The 19,124-nt window shown below is 33.7% G+C and overlaps 1 protein-coding gene across 49 annotated transcripts in view; it reads left to right on the forward strand.

Moving 5' to 3' along the window:
- The window catches only part of LOC106871823 (tropomyosin Tod p 1.0102), a 51,275-nt gene that overhangs the window by 1,005 nt on the left and 31,146 nt on the right, over positions 1-19,124 (forward strand). For 47 of the 49 annotated variants that reach the window (XR_016241502.1, XR_016241505.1, XR_016241504.1 and 44 more), the window contains exon 2: positions 160-285. Coding sequence is in view for 45 of the 49 variants with exons in the window: in XM_089350729.1 (XP_089206855.1) it covers positions 160-285 (126 nt within the window). In the remaining 4 variants the exon portion in view is untranslated. Of the gene's footprint in view, positions 1-159; positions 286-4,547; positions 5,508-19,124 lie in introns of those variants that run through there. The other 2 variants (XM_014918474.3, XM_014918477.3) reach the window with 1 other exon arrangement.

Here is a 19,124-nt window from a genome sequence, read left to right on the forward strand (position 1 = left end):
ATTAAGATCACTGACATGATGTTTCAAAGTCTAAAGAATGTTTAGAACAATTTGACTATTTATGAATTTTCAAATGTGCATGTTTTAAAAAACAGCCTCGTAAATTCTTTGGTTTATTCCTTGTCCCTTTGACTAATTACTTTCTTTTCTTGCAAACAGTTAGAAGAGGACCTTACTACTCTGCAGAAGAAGTTTTCCAATTTGGAAAATGACTTCGATAACGCAAAAGAACAACTTGCTGAAGCAAACCAGAAGCTTGAGACTTCCGAGAAGCGTGTCGGCGAGGTAAGTTAGCTGACATATTAATTTTAAACTTAACACTTAACGCATCTTAAAACTTTATCTCCCACTGATTGATCAACCTATATTTTTGTCATTGACGTTTAGACTGAATGAATGCTCAAATATGAAACTGATTCAATCTTATAAAGGAATATATTTTAAGATTGAAGGCTATAGTAAAATATTCATCGATTCAAATCCACTTTTGCAATCCTCTTCGCATCTGAAGTATGCAATATCAAAAAGATCTCATTTTAAGCAAAATTTTTCTTTTCTGTGAAATTCGTGAAGTACTCAATGACTGGCAGCTGTTTTCCAAAATGCTCAATTATATTGTCATGGTTTTGGTTTTGCTAGATTTATATTAAAGTCATTTTGATTACAATGTAGCACCAAATGGCATGTATTTGACCAGTGTTCAAACGGTATATGTACAGATGTTCTGTTATCCATGGAATAGATAGACAAAAAAAAATCATTTTATTACATTTCTATTACTTGCGTTTATACCATTTTCGAACATTAAGTATCAGAAATACTTGCTCGTCTAATGGAGGTTTGACAGTTCATCTTCCATTAGTTCTGCATAATTTCTCTCCATACCTAACGTTATGTGCTAGAACTTACTTGACTTCCACATAAACTCATACTTAATAAGAAATGTGTGAGATGGAGAAGAGTCTCAGGAAAAGTAATTAATTTTAGGCAACGAAGATTTCATTATTCAGTAATGCTTGTCATCAAACGACTTCTTAATTTATATAGTTCATACTGAATGTTCATTTGTCTATACCAATGGTTATGCTCATTACCTACAAGCAACCAAGACAATTCAACGTTTTGTCGTGTGTGTGTGAAATTTCATTTATCTGCTGTTTCATTTATTCCTTGTGCAATGCAAGTAATCAAATGTTCCACTGATACTAAAGAAACTTCATTTTTTTAATGTAATCCACAAAAAGAAAAATTGTTTTGCCCTTTTTTGGTTCTTTTTTTTTCTCTCTCTTTTTCGAAAATCTAATGTAATTCCAACTGGCTTCTTTCGAGAGTAAAAATAAAAAGACAGGCATCACTAATGACTTTAAAGGAACAATTATTAACAATTCTTTTTGAAAAATAACTTGCTACTGACATTCAGTATTTCTTTAGCTTTTAGACTTCAAGTTTAAAAACTGTTATTTTCTGATAGCTGATTTATGAAATTCGATTAGATGTATCGCAATTACATCAATGATAATCGAAATTAAACAGAAACAAAAGCAATGATTGATAGGAATTCTAAAAAGAATGCCAAGGATATTATAGATGATGATCGTGATAGTTATAGTTATCCTCGCCATCATCATTTTCTTTGGCCGCTATGCTATTTATAGCGGGGTGAATCTCTCTACATTACTTTTAATCACCATATATATAACCTCAAAATTTCAGTGGCTTTATAAACTTCCATCTTATTTTTGTCCTGCAATGAAACATATTTTGCTGTCTTTCTCTTTGCAAATGAAAACTATTACCTAGAAAACATTAAAAGTAAATTTTTAGCTGGTAGATAGGCAGGTCTCATCCTCTCCCTCTTGAATGTGAGAGATAGATTACAGTAAAACGAAGTTTGTTTAAATGAACCATGAAGTTAATATGGTTGTTCGTTAGTTAGCGAAAGGTCAGCCATGTTCGAACAGACTTCTGATCGTTGGACATTCCGGCTTTGTTCATCCCGTCTTTTTTACACATAGTCTTCATTTTCCAATATATTATTTTTTCTATAATACGATAAGATGTGCTTTGAAGAAAATTTAGGTACTATTCTTAACAGGTCGAGAGACCATGTGAATGCTCACTCCTTTGTTGGATCTTTCTCTGAAAATGATTAACAGAGCTACTACATCAGAGTTACGTGAATCTTGAGTTTAAAGTTTCCGAAGATCAACAATCTTCATTTTTTAGTGTTCCCGTGTTTCGTACAGAATTTAGAATCTTGAAAAACTTACTTTTTTCCAGCTAAACATTTCAAGTTTTTTTTCTTTTTTGCTCCCCACTTCCGTCCTTTTTCTTTCTTCATGAAGTGTGTGACTTCGAGGAGACGGCTATTCTAAAACTCCATCAACTTTTAAAATTCTGGTTGGTAAAAATGTCAAGCTATTTGGTAGATATGGGGGAACTTAATTCTAGAATTCTTATATGGCTTTTCACTTATGGTGTTCACTAATGTATATAAATGCTAATTTTATGCTTAAAATCTACATTGATTTTATTCGCTTTGTATTATGAACAAAATATTGCTAATCTAATGGAATGCTTTAAACTAAAGTTCCTTGGTATGAATCTGACATGGGAGAATGCGTGTAATTAGGGGAAAATTGGCATCTCGGGATATGCTAACCGTGGCCACAATTGACGGAGTTGTAGGAACACCGTCGTGACATACGGCTTGTCTTGTGTATTTTAAATCTAGCGGAGCTAATTCTTCTTCAAGACTTAGACACTCGATTTCTTCCGAGAAGAACGAGAAGAATCAACCTCTACTGAACTATTGGACTGGTACTTTTATTGATCGATCCCGAGTGGATTCAAATGCTTCGACAGCATTTGAACGCACACTCACATACATCACGATACTCCACTGTTACCCGCACTGTGACAACACTTCAGGTGACAACAAAAATTAATAGCAGCTTGCGGAACCTCCAGCTTCAACTAAAGAAATACACACTACCGCTTATTGAGTACTCTACCTCCGCCCAGTTAACAAATCAAATACATATATATGGGAGAATATACAAATAATAACAACAGACGAGGACAGGTGGTGTAAATAACAAAAGTATATATTAGTATGACGCTCGGGAATACGGAAAGTCTTTGACGTTTCGAGCTACGCTCTTCAACAGAAAGAATACGGAGACAAGGAGAAAAACACGGAGAAAAAAAAAATTGAATAGTGTTCAGTCAACGGTCAATCATAATATATATCCTTTTGGAATGGTTTTTGTATAATACCATACCATACGATATTCTGGTGCCTACGCATAAGTACCATATTCAATCTTGAATCTAAATCTAAACCTATATATATATATATATATATATATATATATATATATATATATATATATATATATATATATATACATATATACACTCACATACACAGACACAATGAAGTGTCTTTGAAAATCAGGTATTTTTAAGATATCTTATAATTTATAATAGTTTTAAGTGTTCAAAAAGTTAAATGTATGAAGTAGACGCTTGTTGGTAAGAAGCATCAATAAGAATGTAGTTCCCCCAAAGCTGTCTTCGATGAATACTGTTTTCCCTCTGATGCTGTGTCTGTTTCCCTTATTTAGTAATGGCAGTTCATGTGTATAATTATTACTACAGCACTGGTTAATATCAGTAAGGCACGCATATATAACTAACTCTCTTCAAAAACTCATTTCTGAAATAATAATAAATAAATAAAAAAAATAGTTAACGGAAAACAGCTGAAAAATATTTTGGCCGCTACTAACTATACGCAACTCTCACCTCACTCTGTAATTCAGTCTTTGTTGGCCTGCCTGTTTTCCTCACCTCCTTTCCATTTTGTGTGTGTGTGTGTGTGCACGCGCGCTATTCCAAAGGCGTTAGCAAATGTGAGACAGTTGCGAGAGGAAATTGAAATCTCTAAAAACGTTAATCTATTCCGTGTGCGAGCGTACGTGTACTCTTTCAAGAGTGTTAAAAGTTTATATGAATTTATATATATATATATAATGTGTGTATAAATTTGTCTACACACACGCAGGGTGTGTATATGTGTGAGTGCGTATGAGGGTGTGACTAAAATCTATAGAAAAAAAAAAACACTTCTTACTTTTTCAAAACTTACACAATTTAAAAACTTTAATTTAGTTTTCATTTCTAAACAACAACCAACTGTGTTTTATAACTCTTCATTAACTGAGAATAAAAACTAAAAAGTCTAGAGAGAACAACTATTATTTGTTATTATGCCTCAAAGTTCAACTTTTAGTTGTACCTTCTTAGTTTTATCGTGATTTTTTTCTGTGTTAATATACTTTCATGACCATCTATGGCCAATGTGGGCAGAGACAAGTGATCCGGAGAGAGGAGGACGACGGCATCGGGAGGACGTGCGTGATTCATTGCCGCTATGGTAGAGGGAGGTTTTCATGACGTCATAGCACCATATATGGAATGCTACGCATGGAATGCTGCCAGCAACAAAACGCCAAGAACAGAATCCATATTGAGGCTTTGTCATCCACTGCCGTTCGTCCCTCTGTTAGCCGAAATCTCCTTAAAGTTTCTCTTTAAAAAAAACTTGGATACCACAAAAAGTAAACTAAACAAGTGACTCAATTTTTATTAACAATTTACATACATAATTATATACGTAATTAACATGAGATACATAGATTTAATGAAATATATGTAGTCATACACACATCTATATAGAAAAAAAATATCTACGTATAAATATTTATACAGTTGCGCGTATGTGTGTGTGCGAATAGATTCACTTGTTGAGTAAGTGGTCTGTGGCAGACAGATACAGTTGCGCGGAAGTAACTTATTGGTCAGTGTGTGCTTTTCATTAATACTAAGATGTGGGCGGAACTACGTTGACTGAAGCTGGTGCTGCTGAGACAATGGGGGAGAAATGTCCAGCGGAACCGGACTTGTGCGATGTCGAGGGAGTTGACCTCTCGCAGGAATCCCTCGGTACGTTGGAATCTGACCAAGGCATTGTAGGGTCACAAGACAGCTACACTTCTATACTTCCGGAAGACGGTGCTAAAGTTAAGAAAAAGAAGAAAGATGGCAAAAAGACTAAGAAGAAGAAAAGTTCCAAGTCCAAATCTAAAGACGGAGATTCGAAAGACAGTGATGGCAAAGAACATAAAACAAAAAAGTCGTCGAGTAGTCGACGCCCTGAACCCGAGGGGGGTAACACAACCTCAAATGTCACCATGGACGAATTTGACAAGGTTATTTACAATAATGATCCCTTATTTTCTGACCTTGAGCTTTCCGACAAAGAGGGTGACTCCGAGTTACAGGTGCCGTCCAGGCAAAGACGCCAAACTCGTTTGATGGGTGTGGGTAGCAGTGGAATAGTCATTCCCTGTACCCAGTTCGGCTTAAATTCGAACACCATGATCAAATTTGCAATCATAAGCACTGAACTGCAAAATGTCCTTCAAGTGTCGCTGAAAAGGGTATGGATGAGATGTCTCTTAATATTAAGCTAGCTCCTGATTAATTCTGCATGGCTGATTCACCCATTCTTACTACTACTACTACTACTACTACTACTACTTGTATTGTTACTACTACCATCTTTATTGCTGCTGCTACTACTACTACTACTACTTTTTATTATTACTGCTGTTGTTACTACTATTACTGCTATTGCCGCTGCTACTACTATTCTCCCTCCCTCATCTTTATCAGTGTGTATATTAATGAATACTACTACTACTACTACTACTACTATCGTCATCCGCTGTCTTTTTTTTTTTTTTTTTCTTCAACTGTTGCTGGATATGCATGTCTGCTGTTGCTGCTGCTGTTGATGACGATGAGTTTTGACGACTTCTCTCTTCCACAAACTGACACTTTTCCTTACTGGGTTTTAGTTTAGATGAAAACTTTTTAGAAACTGGTGTGCCTGTCAGTTGTCCTTTTCTTAGTTCTTATTTTATATGATTTTCATACTTTAGAAAAATAAAGTACATATATATCATGTAGAGGACAGTTGAGAGAATAATTCTAAATGAGCACTTATTTATTCTGAAGAAGTTTTAACTAACTTTTATTCAAAGTAATCTTAGACATATTGCTATAACAATTTGAAACAAGAATATTTTACTCATGCATAAAATATTTTAATGTTACTTAACGGAAAATTTATTCATAACGGTGTGCTGAATAATTAATCATTTAGAGTTCAAAAATGTTAAGATATGAAAAATAAGATAATTTAAATACTTTTCAAACAGTTCTCAATGCATATATGTTAATTAAGTATCGTTGCTCTAGATCGATAGAGCTTTAACTTACAAGCAACGGCTGCTGGTCGATTTGAGGGTTTCGATTCTTTAATAATTTAACAGTGATTTAGTGTGTCAGTAAGTGCAACAACATGAAACTTCACACTTGCAAAAGAATTTTAAATTAGATGTGTCGTCAAACTATAGAGTATTGGCATGAGCAACGAATGAAAAAAAAAACCACTTCGCAAAGTTATGTAGAGTTAAGCGTGTATACGTGTCTTGACGCTAGGGAGTCTAAGCAGGCAACAACTCGTATCAGCGATAACTATAAACTGGCATCTCTCCCTCTCTCTTTTTATTTGTCTCTCTCTCTCTCTCTCTTTCTTCTTTTACGTGGGTGTGTCTGTCAGTTGCAGTAGACATATAGCTTTTGCTGCTACGTATTACAGCTTCAACCTCCTCCTCCCCTTTTCACCTGCCGCGACGGAGGTAGGGGTAACAGAATCTTCCTTAAGCCATTTTCTGCTTCTGCCTGAGATTCGTGTTTCCCAAAATAGTGGCCAGGATCAGGTTACTTACACGGGATAGATCTTTCAATGTGTCTCTTTACTATCTACTTGATATTGCCAATTTAAGTATGTATCTGGTAGCTAACTTAGGCTTTCTTGAGTAGGAGTTAGTTCTTGAGAGAACACTATTACTTATAACTAGCTAGATGAGGCTTGTTATTTCTTAGAATAGCTGCTCTTGCTAATGTACTTGGCTACTAAGAATATATGTTGCCTGTTAGCATCTTAACTTCTTCAACAAGCAGGCTTTGAACAACTTTTCCAGTAACGTGATTTAACACTTCAACACACTCAAACAATATTTTTTAAATATCATAGAATTCTTAGGATATAGTTTTTTTTACACAGTTCTGGGTGTGTCCAACATACATTTTCTGAATGCTTTTACTGATTAAAAATTGTTGAATAAATATTCTATAAATGTTTATAATTTTAAACATTAAGGAGTTTATGAAGTGTGGGAGAGGGTATAATAACAGGTAACTTTTACAGACTTGGTGTTTGGATCTAATATTTCATCATCTCTGCTTGTGGATTGCTGCATTTATCCTGTATTAACTTACTAACTACCATTTTTCAAAGTAACCGTTTGTTTCATTTTCAGCAATAATATTCCTCACTAAAAATTCTTTAATAAAACTTTGCAAACTATTTTGTTTTATAGACAAAAAAAATTGTTCTTAAATGGTTACATATAAGTCAATCTTTGATTGAATCCATTAGTACTACAGAGCCTATGCTTATTATTATTATTATTATTATTATTCCAGTAAAAGCACCAACCTAGCAAAATCTTTAATGCACTGACAAAAATGAATAGTGGTATTTCTTTTGGATTTTTACATTCTGAGCTCAAATTCCACTGAGGTCAACTTTGCCTTTCTCCTTTTGGAGTGGGGGGGTCAATAAAATAAGGATCATAGGACTAGGGTTGGTTAATGTAATCGACTAACCTCCTCCCCAAAAATTTCAGGCCTTGTGCCTATATTAGAAAGACATTACTTATTAGTTCCTGTAACTGTAGCATCATCTCTGTATAGAATGTTAGAATATCACCAGTAACATTCTCATGGAGACCTGGTACTGATTTTCTTGGTAGATAATCAGATAAAGATATTTCTTGCCCACAGATATAACACTATGCCTTGAGTGGGATGTGAACACGCAACCAGCAGCTTCATTTCTCCAGTATATTTCTTGGAATGGTTACATTTTTTTGCTTAACTTATTTAATCTTAAGAATGTTTATAGTACTGTATGACTTTACCAAAATAGTTGTAATCAAAGTTTTTTTAATCATTTATAAATACTATAAAAATTCTGTTTGAATTATAACCCATCATTAAAAAGTACTTTTAGCATTTTATTTTTATCTAAAACCTTGAAATTGTTAAAAATCAATAAGTACTTGGGATAATTGCTTGTTTAAATATTTTAACCTTTTTTTTTTTCACAATTTGAAACAATTTAATGTAGTAACATGAATTGTGTATGATTGTTGAAAAGGATAGTTGAACTACAGGTGTATCCATCTTTTCATTCTAGACAAAATATATTGGAAAATTTATAAGTAGATATAATTTTTTACCCCCCAGTAATTTAAGATTAACATTGAGTCAAATCAAAAACACGGATACAGGTAAATCTTCAGTAATAAAATTCTCCAAAATGGCATAGTTGATCTATTAAGTAGTTAATCTAATCTAAAAGTAGTTAATTATCTATATTTCTATATACTTAACTTGGAGAGATATAAATAGTTAAAAATCAAGCATGGTTATGTGGTTAAGAAACTCACTTTGCAACCACATGATTTCAGGGTCAGTCCACAGCACAGCACCTTGGGCAAGTATCTTCTAATACAGCCCCAGGCTGACCAATGCCTAGTGAGTAAGATTTGGTCAAGGGAAACTGTGAGGTAACCCCTCATATATATAGGCACAGGTGTGGCTGTGTTGTAAGAAGTTTGCTTCCCAACCACACAGTTCTGAGTTCAGTTCCACTGTGTGGCATCTTGGGCAAGTGTCTTCTATTATAGCCCTGGGTCAACATTGTGAGTGGATTTGGTGTAGACAGACACTGAAAGAAGCCCATCATGCATATATATATATGTGTGTGTGTCTGTTTGTCTGCCACCCATCGCTTGACAACTAGTGTTGGTGTTTACATCTCTATAACTTAGTGGTTCAACAAAAGAGACCGATAGAATAAGTACCAGTACTTTAAAAAGTACTAGGGTCAATTCATTTGACTAAAATTCTTCAAGGAGGTACCCCAGCATAGCCTCAGTCTAATGACTAAAACAAGTATAATGATAAAGATCTGTGTGTGTGTCCTGCTTGACAACTAGTGTTAGTGTGTTTATTTATGTCCCCCATAACTCAGAAGTTCAACAAAAGAGACTTATAGAATAAGTACACATTTAAAAAAACAAATACTGTGGTCGATTTGTTCAATTCAACCACCAAGATGGTGTCCCAGCATAGCCACAGTTGAATGACTGAAACAAATAAAAAATAAGAGATTATATATTTTGTGAAGATATAATCATGATAATAAAAACAGTTATGGTGTTCACTTTCTAAAAAAGAAAAAAGTCGAAGCAACAATAACTGTTTGTCCAGTAAAATATCGAAAACAGATCAAATAACAAAGCTTTGAGTTATTGAAGCTTAAAAAAGAAAAAGCATGGGATGGAAGATAAAGAAAGCTGAAAGGAAGGAGTATAAATGTTAAAACAAAACGAACTACTTCCTAACCAAACAAAAGATTACATACTAATCAATATAATAAGAGAAAGTAAAACAGAATTTATTTATGGTTTAAGAGTGACAGGTGTGAACAATTAAGTTTATATTATTGATGAGTTAAAATTAGTACTGTTGAATAGAATAGTGATTTAAACAGACTAATAATAATAATAATGTTGATTTATTATTATTATTGTTTTACTTCTCAGCTCTGGTTTGATTCTGTGACAGTGGACAGCAGCCTGCTGTCAGAAGTCTTACAGGGTCTCTTTCTGCACATTATAAGCTTTGATAATTGGATGTTAATTATCATGGAAGGTGTTCAACACCCAAGTACCAATCTCAAAATCCTAGCTGTCCCCAGCAGAACAGTTTTTTGGGCCTGCTCATTATTATTATTTGTTTCATATTACTATTAGTTACATGTCTACAACTTTGATTTTTTTGTTTTTCTTAGTGGCAGAGATATAGTCCATTGTATTGACCCTAATACTTGCTTGACTGGTGCCTATTTTATCAGTCTGAGATAGATGTAAGACAAAGTTGATCCTAAAGGGATTTGAACTCAGCATAAATGGATTTAACTAAATACCTCAACTACTGGTATTCTACTGAATATGCCACTCACCACCCTAAGGATTATTTCTAATTTAGGCACAAGGCCAGCAGTTTTGACATGTGGGAGTTAGTTGATTAAAACAAACCCAGTACTTGACTGATACTTTATTATACTGAACCTGAAAGGATGAAAGGCAAAACTGACCTCAATAAAACTTGAACTTGTGATATAAAGACGTAACTAAATAACACGAAACATTTTGACTGACTTACCATTTCTGCCACCTAATCTTTTTTTGTTTTGGTTTTAAACCATTCAACATATGCACAGTATATTGCTTAATCTACAGTCACCAATTTTTCTGGCTTCTTGAACTGTTTTTGTAGCAAAATAGATAAGAAAAGGTTGCTAGAACATAACTCCTCTTCCTCCTTGTACAGTTCTTGGAGGAAGAGAGTACTGTCAGTAATTGCCCCCCCCCCCCTGTTTCTTTTTCTTGGTGCAGTGTAGCTGATTCTGAGAGGATGAAAGAGAAAAAGAAAAGCCAACCATCCTAAGTACTTCACTGGTACTTCATCTATCAACCACAGGAGAATGAAAGCAAAGTTGACTTTTATAGGATCTGAACTCAAAATGCAAAAGAGCCAGAACAATTACTGCAAGGCGTCTGTCTGACTGTACTCTAATTTTTCTGCCAATCAACCACTTTACCATTCTACCCTCCAAATCTAGTAATCCATTCTTACTAGAAGGGTGAGATCAACTAGTACATATTTTATTAACACCAAAAGGTTGAAAAACAAAGTCAACCTTGGCAGCTTTTGAACTCAGAATGTAACATTGGAAGAAATACCACTAAATTTTTTGTTTGGAACAGTAATGATTTCAATACAAACCTAATAATGATTTCTTACTTAGGTACAAGGACACAGATATTTAGGATCAAAGACTAGCCTATTTAATCAAATGCTGTACTTGATAGCTTCTTATTTTGTCACTCTGAAAGGAGTCCTGCCAACCATTACAAGATTTGAACTCTCTATGTTTAGGGGTGTAGCTAACTAAAAGCTGCCAGGTATTTTATTTGGCACCCCACTGATTCTGCTATCCATCCTCTAACCTGTTGTGATAGCAAGTCAGAAATTAAAAGGTTATAGGCCTCAGTGGTAGAGAGCTGTTGTTATTCCTTAGTCCCATATCAATCCCTGAACAAGCAGATTTTGATTAAAAGCAAAGCTATGACAACTCTGTCTTTTTATTCACACCTCATAGTAATCAATGTTTTGTTTTTTGTTTAGCAATAGTAGGGTTGTATTTTGTTGGAGATTTAACTACTAATTTTAAGTGGAGTGACCATGTAGAGGCCCTATAGGAAGAGAGCAGTTAGCACCTTACTTAACAATGGGAGAAACCTAAAACTGAAAAGAAGAAGAAAAAATCATTCTAACACAGTATTTAATAAATAAGATGTAAAGATAACTAAAGACACCACTTGCTGGAGAATGTTTGTCAGTGGAATCTGAAATGTCAAGAAGCAGTAAAGACTACAAAAATGAAGTCAACAAATAAAAGAAACAAAGTTAAGGAATGTAAAGAATGATTTGAAAGAGTTAGATGACTAAATACTTAAATATTTTATAAATAGTCCTGAGAGCTGGTTCTCTCTCTCCTTTTTTTTTTAACTGCTCTGTCGTGTTACACAATGTAACCCTCCAAGTCTACCATGGTCTCTGCCTACTCTGGAATGTTCGTGAGCATAATAGGTCAGAGGCTGTTAGCATCTAGCTCAATCTTCCAACAGTTCTTAAAGCAAAGGGACACTAAGTAGTCCCTATGATCTTTTCATAACATTACCAATTCTGAGAGTGACAAAAGAATCAACCCCCAGTACTTAACTTCACTGATACTTTATTGATTACAGAAATGTGAAAGGCAAAGTTGTCCTTGGCAAGATTTGAAGCTGAGAATCTTTAATAAACCAAAATATTTGAAACAAAGCAGTTACCTATCTCTGGGGGTTGTATTACATTATCCTAGAGCATGGTTAGAGTATAAATTAAATTTCAAGTTTTCTGTCTTAACATATTTTCCTGCTGCTTCATATTTGAAGATTTCATTAACCATGTGTTTATCTTATCTATTTCCTGATAGAATAGAATAAAATAAGGGATTGCCAGATGTTATAAGTAGATCATTTTGGAAAATTAAGATATTTGCAAACGATATGAAGCAAAAGTTATTTATTATATTTTATGAACAGCAAAGAACTAAAAAGTCTAAAAGATTTGCTTGTTCCACTTTAAATGTAATAAGAGCTATTCCTATTATTGTACTGAAAAAACAATTATTTCTAGATTGCAATTTAGACACAAAGTATAGGGAAGTTAATTGAAATATGATCTATATATAACAACATGTATGTAATATCTTTCTTTAAACATAATTTCTCTTTCTTTCTTCTATTCCTACCTATTTTTATTCCATTTACTTATCAATACATGTACCTATTAACATTCAAATAGTTTTAATCACAAAATATTTTAAAGCATAAACTCCAAGACCATATGCAACCTAATTCATTCCATCCCTGACTATTTAAAAGAAAAAGTCCCATTTAGTGATTATTCCCTTTAACCAATCTAATATACTGATCAGGAAGCTTTACACTTGACCTGCTTGAAATAGCAGTCAAATCTTTCTCAAACTACATCCCACTGTCAAAAACAGAAAGGCAATCAAATTGAATGATGTAGTCTGATAAATTGTCAGGAAATACAGATGGTCATTGCTAGAATGCCCTTTGGTCATGAGTGAACTCAATAAGGTATGACTTAGGGCTAAACAATAACAACAGCCACAAGATATACTGTATACCACACCTAGAAAAATCATTGCAAATAGAATTCAATTAGTGACCATTGTATATCCTAATTGACCTAAATACACGAGAAGTCTCTATGAAAGCTAGATTGTCATGGTTTTGATGAAAAAGAAAAAAAAAATAATCATCAACTAAAGAGAAGTCTAAAAACCATTAGCTTCAAATTCAGAATTCACTTGACAACTATTGCCTATTTAGTTCAAGTAAGACAAATATTTCAATACATTGTATCATGATTCCATTAAGATTTTCTACAATGTTTGTTCTACTAATGTTGTAATGCTTTCAGCACCAAGAACCTCTTCCTACATATCTATCAAGTAAAACCAACAGAATGAATTATATCCAAACAACCTTCAGAAAGCAGCTTTTCTTTTCAATGATTGAGAAATATATATTTGACATCATCATCAACAAAACATTTCATGAATTCTCAAGGTTTTCGCATGGATACTTTAACTACTTTTCATCATTTTAAATTGTTACATCATTTCTATTGTACTGATAAAACTGAGTGTTTTTGTTTGTTGTATGTTGTTCAGCAGATTGATTTTTTTTTTATGCATTAATTAGAGAATTTTGGTTGAATTGATCAAATTGTATGCCTCATGGACAAAAAGACTGAAAATGTAAAAAAGAAGTGAAATACTTTTAGTTACTGCTTCCTAAAACTTGGAACACAACACATTTGTTTTTGAATGATTTTATACACACACACAAACATATATATATATATATATATATATATAGTGCTTGTTTTGGAACTTACCATAAATGACTTGCACAAGTGGTGATATTACTCTGTGATTGAAAATTGTATAAATGAGATTAAATTGTCCACACAGCAGAAATATGCTTATACAACCGATTTCAAAGGATTAAAATATTGTGCAGATAATAAAATAGGGTGGCTGATTATGTAGGATATCAGTCAAACAGCTGAAGAGGCAATAGTTCATGTATATTTTGTCACCAATGCTACACTACCAACACAAAAATATGAATAGTTTATCCCACCACCTTATGTAGCTAAAAACAGCTACTATAGAAAGGTATAAGTTATTCAACAATACTAGAATTGACTGCCAACCAATCCTGTACATTTAATGATTCTTTCATCACTATTTCAGCAAGTACTCTAAAGTCTGTGCTTAACTGATGCAGTCATATTAAAACCAAAACAAGTTTTTTCCATAATTGGAAAATAATAATTAAAATAATTTTAACTACTTAGTAATATTTTTTCTTCACTGCATAATTATTTCTAGTTATCCTTTTAGTACTCTCTTGCTACATTAACTTGCCATAGTAAGTTCCAATAATTCTATAAGTAAAACTTTGCAACTGAAAACAACTGAACAGAGTTCAGGAAAAGGAGATGATGTTGGGAAAGATTTAAGTATCTTCATTAAACTCAATGCCTCACAAGTGAATGAGACAGCCAAGTTTCAGTCAGTTCATACCCTTCTAATTTATAAATAAAACAAGGCACATTGGATAATGTGTTCTGGATAAACTGTCAAATTAAAAAATTTAAAAAAAAAAGGTAAAGGATGGCCAAGGCTGGAATATCTTTGATGATAAGACAGCTTATTCAGAACTGACATATGGCCAAACAAGAACAGAATGTTTCTCAAGCTAGTAAGAGAGATTCTACATGATCCGTCTGCTTGAAATAGGAGTCAAATTTCCTACAGATTACACTCTGCTATCTTAAAAATAGAAAAGATACATTAGAGAATGTGGTTTAAGACACCATATTTCATAGCATAAAAGGCACATGGGCAAATTAGATGCAGTCCAATTCAGTAACACATTCAAGAAAAGAAGTTTTACTGCATTAAAACCCAACTTTGCATATATGATGGAGGGTGAATTTTTGAGATTTTTTGAGAGAAAGAAGGGTGTTTTATATACCATCATACATGATACATTATGATGATAAAAAGATCATAACTGGATGGTGCTAAACAGGATACTTCAGAGGAGCAACAATATAAACAGATCTATGGTGGAATATCTTGCTCAGCTTAAGTTCAGCCAATAGTTTTTTTCCTCGGTACTTGAGACACTTTCTTACACTATAAATACTGCCTACCCACAAGTGTTGTTATATGTAATGACTGTAGGAAAAATAACCTCCATCACCAGTAATATTGATTGATTTCTTACATTTGGAAAAACAATAAAAAAAGCTTTTAAATTTTTAAAGAAAATATATGAATTTCTAGTATTCATATCATTCTCCAAGAGAATTTGTAATTAGATGAAATGGTTTACAACATGGAAGAAAAACTAACTTTCAGACTTCAATTTTACTAAGAGATTGGACATCACTGTCTCATAGTGCCAGTTACCTGTTTCTATGGCATATAAGTGACAGAGATCACAACATTCTTCCTGTACAGGACACCAGCCCACAGAGTTACTCATTTACAGATGATTGGACTGGAGTGACATGAAATTAAGTGTTTTTTTGCTCAAGAATACAACACACTACCCAGTCCAGAAATCAAAACCATGATCTTGCAATCGTGAGTGCAACATCCTAACCACTAGGCCATGTGCCTGATTTCTGTTGCTGGACTGCATTTATGCTGGGGACACTGCAACTCCAAGAGTGTTAGCTAACTATATCAACTGTGACTTAACTCTTCTAACCTTGTAACTGAGAATATCAAAATTGATTTGGGCAAACAGAAATATAACCAAGTTCAACTTAGCGATTCTGCAGTCCTTATGCATGTGTCATGCCATAACTAATGCATTTTTTTTTTTTATACTTTCATTTTCCAAAACTAAGATAAACAAAGTTCTTTTTTAATCTAAAATATACTCTCCTTCATTTTCTACAATGCTCCTCCATCTATCTAGTAGACTTGCAAGGCCCCTCTTTCAAAGTTCACTTGTCCATGACAAAAAATACTCCTCCAGTACTGTTCTGACCTCATCCACACAATTCATATTTTTTCTGTCCAAATGATTTTGAAGACTGTGGAATAAATGATAATCAGATGGGGCTGTTCCTGCAAATATGGTGGCATCATTTCCCATTCAAACTGCTCCAGCCTTTAGAATGTCATCCTCGCTATATGTGGCTGAGCATTATCCTGGTGGAAGAACACCTTTCATTTTGAAACCAAAGATGGTCATTTTCCTTCTAGCACTGACTTACGCTGCTCAAGTTGCTTGCAGTAGATCTCTTTTGTTATCGTTTGGTTTGAGTTTAGAAGTTCAAAGTGGACTAAACCTTTCATATTCCACCAAACAGACACCAATAACTTATGTGGGTGAAGACCTTTAGCCTGGGGTGCCAGTGTTTCTCCTTTCCCTACCCACTGTCTTTGGTACTTGACATTTTTATAGAGAACCCATTTCTTGTCACCAGTAACTATTCAGTCCAAAAAAGGTTCATTTGTGAGACATGACAGCAAAGAAGAGTACACATTCGCTCTCTGTGCATGATTAGATTCAGAAAGTTTGTGAGGAACCTATTGACCCAATTTGCTGACTTTTCCGATGGCATGCAGGTGTCAATGAATGGTTGAATGACCAAATCCAAGCTTCTCTGCTAGTTCCTTAACAGTTACAATGGGATTTTGTTCCACCAGGGTTTGCAGGACGTCCTTGTCGAGCTCTACAGATCTTCCAGGATGAGGCTCATCTTCTAGGCTGTAGTTTCTGGCTCAGAATTTCTGAAACTACTGTTGACACTGGCTTGTGCTTATTGTCTGATCCCCATACACTGCATTAATATTCCTTGCATTTTCCATTGCGTTCTTGCTTTTATTGAACTCAAAAAGCAAAATATGCCAAATATCCTTATTCACTTCATTATAGCTTTGAAAAAATAACTGTTAAAATTGAACTGCACTCTTCAAAACTTGCACTAAGACTAAGGACAAAGTAAAATTACTATCTGCTTTTATAGCAAGTTGATACAGATAGTTTATCCCATCCCCCTCTGACTTTTAGTTCATGCAATTGAAAAAAACAAGGTTATTTATGGGATGACCCTATATATATATATAACTTACAAAAAGACTTCCATGCTATTTCGATCTACCAAATTTCATTTCAAAAGGCTTTGCTCATTGCAAGACTTATGGTAGACAACACTCACTCAAGGTTCTATATACAGTGGGATCAAATATTGAACAATGTGGTAGCAAATTGAACCACAGAGCTACACATGGAAGCTCAAGTCATATTCTTTTTATTACTGTAATAAAATTAGTCCATCACTATCTTTATGTCCATCCACCCACCACCCTGAAATTCCTGAGGAAGGGATCTGTTTTAAAATTTTCACTTTTTTTTAATATTTTGTAAAAATATTTTTATAGAATATACATAGATAGAAGAAACAGTTATAAAAACAATGTGTTTAACTAGCAACAGTAATTGGGTTTGAAATTACAACAGAAAAATTAAGTAATATAATTAAGCCATAAACTCAATTTATTTTGTCTTTTATTTTAATTCATATTTAAATTCATCTGTTACAAAAGTGTTTTTTTATTATTATTGGAACAGAATATAATCACAGAGTCCTTAGGCAAAACTATTATACTCTCATGTATAAATTTCATTATCATTTTATCTCAGTCCACAGCAAGGTTAACATATTCCGGCTATCTTCAGAATTCATATGTCACTGTCATTTAGAACAGCACTCCTAAAGTTGACATTGTTCAACTACTTGTTGTTTGTGCATAAAATTCCTAAAATGTCAAATATTGTGTAAGTTTCTAATTGTTAAATATCCTGTCCTTTGTACTCTTACTAATAACTCAACCTATATCTAATTGTTTTCTCAGAAATAAGGCACCTGTAACTTTCAAATATGCATCAGCAAGCCAACAAGGAGCATCTACATGGTCGACTGATCTGCTAGAAATAGCAGTCAGTCAAATGGTCATGGCTGGAATGCTTTTGATTATAGTTCTGATTAATGAGGGTTGATCTGGGACTAAATAACAAGAAACAAGCATCATTATTAGAATAAATCAGAAACTTCATTTGTGATTCAACTGCAAATAATATTCCCATGTTGATCTTGCTAATTATTCCATGAATATTATGAAGTTTATGCATTAAATAGAAATAAAATTTATGTAATTTATTCACTAAACCTTGTTCGATAAATATTTCTGTCTGTTGACTGTCTAAGTATTTGAGATGAATTGTTAATAAACAAGAATTTGTAATGAATGACAATTTTTCACAGCATTAACCTTATCTTCAAAAATGAATCACTTATTGATATTTACAGACAAAAATTATAATTATATATAATTAACTGCATCAGATTTGAGTGAGTGTGTGTGTGTGTGTGACTGTCATGACAGCAAAAGAAATCAAAAGATTTCTCATGTTTGTACATAAAATTAATGTTATGTTAAAACAAGTATGAGCATGAGCCTGTGTGTGTGTATAAATGTATGTAATGTATATGTGTGTGCATATATATATAAATGTGTGTGTGTGTGTTTGATCTTCCTTTTTATGCTCCCTTTTCCACACTTGCATGGGTCAGACAGAATTTGTTGAAGCAGTGTAAACCAGAGCGATGAGAGTCCGACAAAAACTAAATAAAACCTATATGTATTTGTGTATGTGTGTGTGCATATATATATATATATATATATATACATACATATCACTCATCATCATCGTTTAACGTCCACTTTCCATGCTAGCATGGGTTGGACAATTTGACTGAGGACTGGTGAACCGGATGGCTACACCAGGCTCCAATCTGATTTGGCAGATTTTCTACAGCTGGATGCCCCTCCTAATGCCAACCACTCCGAGAGTGTAGTGGATGCTTTTACGTGCCACCGGCACGAAGGCCAGTCATATGCATATATATATATATATATATATATATATATATATATATATATATATATATATATAAGCATACACATATATACACGTGTATGTATGTATATACATATACACACACACACATATATGGGGAAGCATGTGCATGTTAATGTCGCCTTGCCTTGGTATCGGGTGTTGTAAATGAATGTCACTGTCATACAAGTAGTGTCCTTCATTTTCAATCTTCTA

The sequence above is a fragment of the Octopus bimaculoides genome, chromosome 4 (assembly GCF_046866305.1).
Source record: "Octopus bimaculoides isolate indiv1 chromosome 4, ASM4686630v1, whole genome shotgun sequence".
NCBI lineage: Eukaryota > Metazoa > Mollusca > Cephalopoda > Octopoda > Octopodidae > Octopus > Octopus bimaculoides.